The 10,322-nt window shown below is 36.5% G+C and overlaps 1 protein-coding gene across 1 annotated transcript in view; it reads right to left on the bottom strand.

Annotated features, from left to right (window-relative positions):
* LOC144956849 (uncharacterized) overlaps nt 1–6,161 on the bottom strand; it is a 6,795-nt gene extending 634 nt beyond the window's left edge. The window contains exons 1-2 of the mRNA XM_078887613.1: nt 6,028–6,161; nt 1–1,647 (exon numbers count right to left, since the gene is read on the bottom strand). The exon at nt 1–1,647 is cut by the window's left edge and continues 634 nt beyond it. Of these exons, the coding sequence (XP_078743739.1) occupies nt 515–1,647; nt 6,028–6,094 (1,200 nt within the window). The 5' untranslated portion in view covers nt 6,095–6,161 and the 3' untranslated portion in view covers nt 1–514. The remainder of the gene's footprint in view (nt 1,648–6,027) is intronic.
* Nucleotides 6,162–10,322: the final 4,161 nt, after the last annotated feature.

Raw genomic sequence — 10,322 nt, forward strand, 5'->3', positions numbered from 1 at the left:
GATAATAAATAAGGGCAATAAAGTAAACAAAATTAGATATCATCTATAGATTATATAGGCAAGTAATTTTTTAGAATATATTTTAGGTTGACTTTATCATCCCTCATATTCTTTATTTCCTCTTGAACGACAATATCCGTTTGGGAAAAACAGTCGTGACATCTTCCAGTTCCAAAATCATTGGATTGTGTATATAACCAATCCTCCGGATGAATAATAATGAATAAGTTACATGTGGAATCATAACGTGGCATAACAATTTTAGTTATATGATAAATAGGCAGATCCTAAGGAATATTTGGCTAAAAGAGAGAAGATGGATGATTTATATTGATAGCCCGCATATACTTAGACAAGAAAAAAGAAATGTCCTCACTCTGAAACCAGAAGACCATTAAACATACTTTATATAAATTTTATATAAAGTATGTATTCAGTACTCCGTATGTGGTTTTTACACTTTCAATGAAATTGGAACCGGTATTTTTGGCATCACATTTTGCTCCCTATTCATTCATGATATTGTATTGATGTCCGTTTCCTGAAAAAGATAACCTGTAAATACAGTAAATTTATAACTTCGAATGGCCATATTGTCGGGGTTTTTTCCTGTCACAGCGACTTTGACCACATCGTTAACCTGGAGATGTACAAAGAGACTGGTAGAGGACTGGTCCCAATTGAGATCGTCAGATCCCATTGACAACACTGACAATAAATTGTTGTTCACATACACTCCCAGATCAATGAATCCATGTGATGACTTCAACATTGCAATCAGATGGAATCCATAAACCCCTGGCTTGCTGGCCGTAAACACACCGGTATTTTTATCATAGTCGTGTCCAATTTCCACAATCATATCATTAAACACGACTGTATCACCACTGGCTTCAAATCCTTTACCAGAATATCTCGCAGAAAAAGCCGAAATATAATTTTTCTTCGAAATGTGAGTGTTAAGCTTTAAATCCAAATTTGAAATGTCTGCTCTAAGATCCAATTCCTTCTTTTGGCAATTTGAGACAACACTTTCTAAATCGTGGACTTTAGACATTTGGTCTTTGAGTCTGTTTTCTAGAGTCGAGATATTTGATTTGTGCTCTTTATCTTTTTCATTCTGGGCTATAATTTGCGTTTGAAGTTTATTCTCTAACATTTCTACTTGGTTAGCTAAAAATGTCTCCTTGAGGGTCCGGTTGTGTAATTCTTTATCCATTGAAGACACTTTGTTAACTAGATATGCTAATTGTGATTTGATATCTAGATTTTTCATCGTCAAATTTGCTTCAGCTTTTTTTTCTTTCATCATCCCAACAAAATCCGTAAAAAACATGACACACTTATACAACCCAGCGTCTTTTTCAATTGGATTCAACAGAGACAATCTCAGATAACTCTTACTGGGAACTTCATCAATGTGGCCTCTAACTGCAAATTTTTTGGGATGGCTGCCTTTTATTGTCGTGATATTGTTTTTTCTTAACACAACGATGTGACTTCCATGGGAATCATTAATGATCTCCATAACGATCACTTCGCGTCCCTCTTGGTCAATAGCCGCGTCTGGAATGCAGGATACGTTGCCAAGCTCCGGATTTAAAACATCAATATTATTAGGTGACATCTCAACACGGAGTGCCCATCCTGGAAATGAAATTAAAGCACATCAAATTACATTCCAAATCAAGAAATAGAAGTATTCTTTTGATATTTTAATGACATAAGGCTTATCAATTTTGATCTTATACCAGGTTGTAGCTTTTTTCATTCCGCTCGAAAATGCTCTATTTTGTATCGATGTACTTACAAATCAATAAATCTGACAAACCGACCTACACAATTACGCTTTAATCAAGAATTATGTTGGAATAGGATAGATAAATAATACGTATTGAGTCTTGAGTAACAAATAATAAGAACAGGATTTTTCAACGTTTGAAAAACTCACTCTTCCAAGTGGGGGCATTTGGGTATACTCCAAATGTATATATTATTATGATTAGAATAACTTTCAACTATAATATTAAAGCAGCGAGTTAGAATTGAGATATTAGAGTTTTTGGCGGATTTTTTTTTATATCTTCATTGGATTTTCAGTCCAAGGGGAAGCCCGACAAAAAATGGGTCAGAAAGTATATTGTGAAACCCCAGTTGTACACATTACAATAAAAATCATTGATTAAGTCAGTAGACAAAACTGTTAGAATATTAGATAGAACTTTATATTAAGACGAGATTAACAGCAGGTTTTAGTTTATTTCAAAGTGTGTGGCTATGTAGTCTTGTTGTATGACATTCGCTTTCGGATCGGAAGGTCCTGGGTTTGGGCCTCGCTCGGATAGTTGAGTCCTTGGAAAAGGCTTTTTACTCACATTCTGTCACCGTCCTCAGGTGTAAAATAAGTAGATGTCTGTTAACAGCGTTGTCTCTGTCTGAAAAAAAAAAAATATCATCTTACAGGCGCAATGTCTTGTCCTAAATGTTAAATGTTGTTGTTTGACAGGGACACCTTGCAAACCGTTTTTAGCACGTTTAGTGGATATTGCCCTATATAAAAAAGCTTAAAAGCTCAAAGTGTCCAAATTCAATACAATGTTTTTATTCTGTGTAGAGCACGTAAAAATATTTTGACAGGTAAAGGTCAGAAGTAATTTTTTTTTCAATATATGGCATCTCACTTTCAACCTCGCAGTTGTCTAAGCCAATATTACATTTTTTTAAAATTGAGCTTTTATATTGCGCAATATCCACTAAACTTGCTCAAAGCGCTTTACAAGGGGTCCCTGGCCGACAGCAACATTTAACATGTAGGACGGGACATGACACTATTTTTATTCGGACAGAGACAACGCTGTGTATGGCCAGGTACTCATTTTACACATGAGTACGGTGAGAGATGTGAATAAAGAGCCTTCTCCAAGGACTCATCTATGTGCCGAGCGAGGCTCGGACCCAGGACTTTCCGATCCGAAAGCGAGTGTCATACCACTAGACCGCACAATTAATTCACAAGCAGTCTTTGATTTATTTGTGGATTGACTGGGTTATTCCTATTAGATATTAATAAACTCGTCTTACTTAGAAATTCTATTTACTCCTCTGAGATTTTTATATTTACTGACTTTAACGATGATTTTGTAGGAAACTGTAAACTGGGTTGTTGTAATACAGTTTTTGACCAATACGCTACGAAACTTTGGACAGCTCTCCCGAAGTCGGGATTGACCTAGGCCCTAAAATCCAATAAAGGTCAAACACGGTATAGATAGTTCGAAGATGACGTCACTCAAGCCTTTGTTGTTATATTTTGCCATCCGCGTTTGTGAGTAATGCTCACTGAACTGTATTATCCCGACTATAAACGTTAATGGATACACACAGTTTTGTGTGTTGGTCCGTTATACTTCCGGATGACAATGTTATGAGCTTCTTAGCCAAGCGCATACTATCTATATTAAGCTTGACTAATGTATTCCTATATAAATGTAGGCATTAGTTGTTTCAGGCAGTATCGAATACTGTGTCGACCAATAAGAATCAGCATCGGTTAGTACTCAGCACGTATTTATTAGCAAAATCAAGGGAAACAACCGCGTAATCTTAATTACATCGGAAATATGAACCAGATTACCTCACTTGATCTACCCCCCCCCCCCCCTCTTTCCTCTTTCGCTTCGCAAAGTGCAGTCGCCTACCAAGATTCTCTATCGTCTATCTGGAATTAAGCAATGTCTTTATAGTTTTTTGTTGTTGGCTGAAGAAGGGATGTGAGCCCGAAACGTTCCGTGTTTGGTATTTTTTTTGTGTTGGTATATTCATTTTTTTTATTACATATTAAAACTATAACTTTTCCTGGACGGTTACATCCCAACATATTACTGTTTTGAAAGGGTGGGTCGCATATCTCATGCTCCTTAATTTGTCAGTTTCATTAGGTGCCAAGATCAAAGATTTCACAGCTCTGATCAATGGCGTAACGTCAGGCATTCTATTCTTCTGATTCCGAACTCATAGGAAGTGTGTATGGAAAGATTTTTTTTTCTACAAGAGTAGACCTACCAATTTTCTCTGTCGTCTATCTGGAAATTAGTAATGTATTTATGTCTTTATTGTTTTTTTTTTGTTTTTTTTTTGTTGTTTGCTGAAGAAGGGTTTTGAGCCCAAAACGTTCCGTGTTTTGGTATTTTGTTCTTTTGTTATTTTGAATCTGTTATATTCATTTTTTGTTTATTACTTTTTACAGTCAACAGCTTCTAGCAGCCTGGTATCACTTAGAGTTTTGAGCCTCTCCTCACCAACTGTAGAAAATCGTCACATTCGTTACGATACAGGCGGTATTTTTCTTATACAGATTTAGTTTTATAAATCACAAAATGTTAAGAACAATCTTTATAATATTTACAATAACTTAGTGTTAATTGGGTGTAAAGCTTGTTTTCCTGAACAAAATTACGTGTCGTATGTAGTACTTATTACTTTTTAATGTGAGTTTAAAAATTCAATTTGTTTGTTGGTTCGATAGTACATTTCAATTTCAGTAAAATCTTGAAAACAGTCGGTAAGGAGATAGTTTTAAGATGAAATCAAATACAAACTTTGGGGTGTTTGCATTGTAAGAAATTGTATTACTTCTTCACCATAACGAATATGAAGAATTATCTCAATTTTTTTTGTCTGTGTCTATAAATTCTTTTCCTTTCTTTTCTAATTTTAGCACATCACGCATTCCGGGGTACTATTAGCTGCCAGTCGCTAGAGCTCTCGCTTCACACGCGAAGGGACCGAGATCGATGCCGGGTGTAGTCGAGATTATTTTCTGACGCCTCTCGCCACACAGCTGTGATTGGGTAGCTGGCTGGCTCTGAAAGATCTGGCAGAAGATAGACTAGCGTCCTATCCTAATGATAGCAAGCAATTTCAATTGTCCGTTTCACGCTAAAGTAACCGGGATAAACTCCGGACTCATGGGTCTATTAGCTCTGGAGGGCTCTATTTTCTATGCATCCCTACATAAGAACTCTTTGATAAGGTGGATCACATAATATAGAACAAACAATTGAGCATTTCTATAGCGCAATAATCACAAAACGTGCTAAAAGTGGTTTACAATGGGTCGAAAAGCCAAAAGCAACATTCAACATTTAGGACTGGACATGACACCTGTTAGGCGATGTTACTATTTTATTTTGAACAGAGACAATCGCTGTTAACGGCCAGGTACACATTTTACACCTCAGTACGGTGAGAAAATGTGAGTGAAAACCCTTTTTCAAGGTCTCAATTATGCGCCGAGCGAGGCTTGAAGCCAGAACCTTCCGATTTTTTGGGTTTTTTTTTTTCACAATAAAATTGCGTGTCCTTGTGAAAAATTATGGCCATTAAATGGTCCCCGGATAACGTCTGCGGTCTAATAGTAGCACGTCTAACCCGTAATCAGGAGGTCTCATGTTCAATCCCTAGTCGAGATAGTCTAATATTTATTTGTAATTTATATTTCTTGTATTTTTCTTTCTTGCTTTGTCTGGCACTGTTTTATATAGAACAAGTTTTTCGATCATTTAAAAACTCTACCATTTGCATGGAAATAAATAGCAACTAAACTTAGATTTCACATTGTTGACGTAAAAATGTGGTTATGTGGTCTTGTAGTATAACACTCGCCTTCGGATCGTACGGTCTTGGGTTCGAACCCAATTCTGAACTGCGCATCTTATAGTCCTTGGAAAACGCTCTTTACTCACATTCTCTCATCGTACTCAGGTGTAAAATGAATAACTGGTTGTTAACAGCATGGTTTATTTAGGGAAAAACTGAAATACCCCCTAAAAAACGTCAGGTCTCGCCATGCATGTTAAGTGTTGCTGTTCGCCTGGGACACTATGTGTATCGATTTGAGCACGGTTAGTGGAAGTTGCCCAATAGAAAAGCTCTCGTTTTAAATTCCATTCCGATGGCTGATAAAGGGGCAACATCATTTATCTAACAAAACAACAAATTTCTACCTTAAACACAGTGTAGACTTACCCCATTCATTTAGACCACAGACAGAAATTGTTATTAGCAAAATAAAAAGTTTATTTACTTCAGCCATGACTCTTGAGTATACCAGAGACTGGTTGAAAGTGCAAGAATAATATTCACACTATCCCTAACACGACTTCAAATATATATATATATATATATATATATATATATATATATATATATATATATATATATATTATATTATATTATATAAAGAGAGATATGACTGAAGAATCTGTATGGCAAGTCAAGGCGAAAAGTCCAGAATGTGTTGTAAAGAAAGTCAGTCTTGTGTTATTCTCATAAGAGATGATATCAATGTAAATAGGTGCTTCAGATATAACATGGATAAGATTGGCTACTGAATATTATCAGATAAATATTAGAAGAGATTTGTTTACTTTATCAATTTAATGTTATCTACTACTAGGCTTGACTGAAAAGTCTTGACGCCTATTTAATGATTCTCATTGAATTGAACTCACCAGTATAATCTATACATTAAATGTGCGTAATTTTTTCTTCTATTAGGTCATCAAATTCGCTTTAACTGCTATTTCTTGCTGTTAATTTATATTATTTGAAAGAACCCCTACTCCAACATGTCGGTCAAAGAAATCACACAAAAAAAAATGCAATAAACAAATATTGTGACTGAGATCATAAGTACAGATATGTGTTCACCCGTAATCCTTCATAAACGGCTCCAACGTGTTTATGGGGACTCGTGAGTCGGTAATCGAACAGTTCAAAGGTGGGCTAAGTGCTTTATTGGAACTAATGCTGCCTCTACCAAGATTAATGAGCAGGCTCTTATGTCGTCCACAAAGTGCACCAACCGCAGCAAATGGGAGCGATCTATATTCATGTTTACGTCGAACCAAGTTATCAATCACAATATTTGTTGCTTTCCAACGATTGGATTTTTCTCCAGAGATAATGTAAACACGCCGCTTTGTTGATGAAAATTGTAAACATACGCATATCTCATGCTGAACGGAATGCATGACCAATCGTGATGTTAGAAATTTTAAAAACTGTGAACACTTTTCACTATGTGGGTTACTGTGCGGACATACTCGACTGTGACCCATGACCTCGAGCCCATGGAAATGTAATATAGATAGTATGCGCTTGGCCAAAGAGTTCACAACATTGCCATCCGGAAGTATAACGGACCAACACACACAACTTTGTGTAACCATGATCGTTTATAGTCAGGTTAATACAGTTTAGTGAGAAGTACTCACAAACGCGGATGGCAAAAACAATAACAAAGGCCTCAGTGACGTCAACTTCGAACTATCTATATATCATGCCTATTAACTTTGAAAAATGACGAACTTTATCGTGGTAATCGCCGGATAAAACAATCAGACATTTCACAAAGGCTTGGAATTTTATAGGGAGGAGTTGGATATAACGTTCAAGAAATCCTGGGTAAAAGAAAGGTTGGCTACTGTTAGATAACGAAGATACTCACATTAAGGCATGTTCACATTAAAAAAGGAAGTTTTATTGGAGTCGTAGAGCACCCCCTTTACAGTTCCAATTTAGCTCCAAGTGGCTTTATTTCTTTTCTTAAGACTTACAAGACACTTCAAGGGGTCATATTTTGGCAGTGATGCCAAGGTGCAAACGGAGGGGAGACTATAATATGGTGCCGAAGTTAAGTTTATTTACCACGTGAATTTCTCTTCAAGACGATGCAATAAGTGGTGCATCTTTGGCGGTTCCGTGTGGATGAGAATGGTGACTATGATGAAATTTAAAGAAATTATAAACGGAAAAGACAAGCCAAGCTTTGTTGATTTCGTATCCAGAATTTAAGAGCCGCGTCAAGACTTGTAGGCAACGCTTGTATCTATCTATATTAAGAAAAGAATGATCAAGTCGGACTCTGTCTAGGTATAGATAGTATGCAGATGACGTCACTCAGGCCTTTGTTATTGTTTTTGTCATCCGCGTTTGTGAGTTGTTCTCACTAAACTGTATTAACCAGACTATAAAAGTTCATGGTTACACAGAGTTTGTGTGTTGGCCCGTTATACTTCCGGAGGGCAATGTTGTGAACTCCTTGGCCAAGCGCATTCTAGCTATAGATAGTTCGAAGTTGACGTCACTCAGGTCGTTGTTGTTGTTTGTTGTTTTTGCCATCCGCGTTTATGAGTGATCCTCACTAAATTGTATTAACCAGACTATAAACGATCAAGGTTACACACAGGTTTGTGTGTTAGCCAGTTATACTTCCGGATGGCAATGATGTGAACTCCTTAGCCAAGCGTATACTATCTTTATGTGTATGTGTGTGTGTGTGTGTGTGTGTATGTGTGTGTGTGTCGACTACAGGAAAAACGAGACTACTATCTGCTATTTAAAAACTGCATGTAAGTTGAATTTTATTTTTCAGAGGCAGACGTTGTGATTTTGTGCTTTATGTCAATTTTACGATGGCAATATGAAAATTATTAATCAATTTTATTCTATCATTAAGATTTACGACGACATTTTAAGCACGAAGTGATCAAGCTGGTACAATACGCAGATTCAGAACGTTACTCTGTCACAATATACACAAAATTCCTTCAAATTTAAAGGACAGCATTATGTTTTGATACGTTGGAATTTATACGTATCCAATAACCCTTATCACTTTATCCACTTTCTTCTGCTATCAACACATAGTATGAAGATGACGTCACTCAGGTCATTGTCATTGACTTTGTTCGCTATCCGCGTTCATGAGTAATGCTCACTAGAAAGATAGAATGCGCTTAAATAGACACTAGTAATTTATTATTACCCTTGAAATAGGAAATCACTCTATTTCAGAAGTACTTTCTGCCATCCAGCTGACCAATTACTGCAAAGTGGGCATGGGAAATTTGTAAAAGATCCTGGCCCGAAAATCAAAACCAACAGAGAAAAGGACAACACATTTGTGGAAAGAAGATCCTACCAGTAGCCCAGATAAAACACTCCCAACTTCAGGTCAGGAATAATAAGGGATTGAGTAAGTCAAAAAATTGTTGATCTTAAAGAAAATGTGTAGAGAACGTTAGGGGCTGCCTGAAGCCTGGGATCGTGAAAATACTAACGAAAGAATGAAAATGGAAGCGTCGAATGGGAACAATACAGACAATGGACGTTTCGGGTACAAAACCTTCGTCTGCACATGTTTGTTGTTGTGCTGATGAATGGCTTGTACCCGAAAGGTCCATTGTCTGTATCGTTCCCATCCAAAACCTCTTCATTTTCTCTCTTTCGTTAGTAAAGAAAACGTGTGCTTTGCTGTTAAGCAATGTTCACTAAAATGGGCTCAAAGCATTTTACACGAGGTCCCAAGCCAACAGATTTACTCGTAGGAGGAGTCATGAAGCCGATTAGGCGCTGCTACAATATCTTTTATTTTTAAAAAAGAAAAAAATACCGTTCCGGACAGAAATTCATTTTACACCTGAGTGCGGTGAGAGACTTTGAGTTGAGACAATTGTCTAAGGTGGACAACATTGCGTTGCTGACAACAGAATTCGAACCAAGACCTAGAAGTTGTATGTTTGAGTGAAAGTTGTCACTTTACTGTTAAGAGCTTTGAGCTTGTTGGAATACGGGGTAAGGCGCTTTATAAAAACCTTATTATTATTATTATTATTATTATTATTATTATTATTATTATTATTATTATTATTATTATTATTATTATTATTATTATTATTATTATCATTATCATTATTATTATTATTACTAATAATAATAATAATAATAATAATAATAATAATAATAATAATAATAATAATAATAATAATAATATAATCGAGACTTCAGAGTTTTGATCAGCCGTCCATCGATATGTTACCGACAGTCTATGCACGGTATTATGTGCGGCTATGTGACCTTGTGGAATGACACTCGCTTTCTGATCGAAAGGTCCTGGGTTCCAGCCTCGCTCGGTGCATCGTCGAGTCATTGAAAAAGTTTCTTTACTGATATTCTCTCACCGTTATCTTGGTGCAAAACGAGTGCCTGGCCTATAACAGCGTTGTCTTTGTCCGCCATGTCCCGTCCTAAATGTTAAGTGATATTATTTTTGGCTGTGAATCTTGAAAACCATCCCAAAAACCAGCCTACGTCGACAGGGGATCAAACCTCATACCTCCTGATGTCCAGTCAGATGTGCTACCTTTTATATTAACGTGTGGTTGTAAATTCAATTTCCAGTACCTAATTTATCCCAGCATGATACCGCTTTGGTATGACGTGTCACTAATAACTTGGGCTTTTATATAGTGCAATAT

This window comes from Berghia stephanieae, chromosome 11 (assembly GCF_034508935.2).
Source record: "Berghia stephanieae isolate SIO BIC M18660-M18661 chromosome 11, UCSD_Bste_1.3, whole genome shotgun sequence".
NCBI lineage: Eukaryota > Metazoa > Mollusca > Gastropoda > Nudibranchia > Aeolidiidae > Berghia > Berghia stephanieae.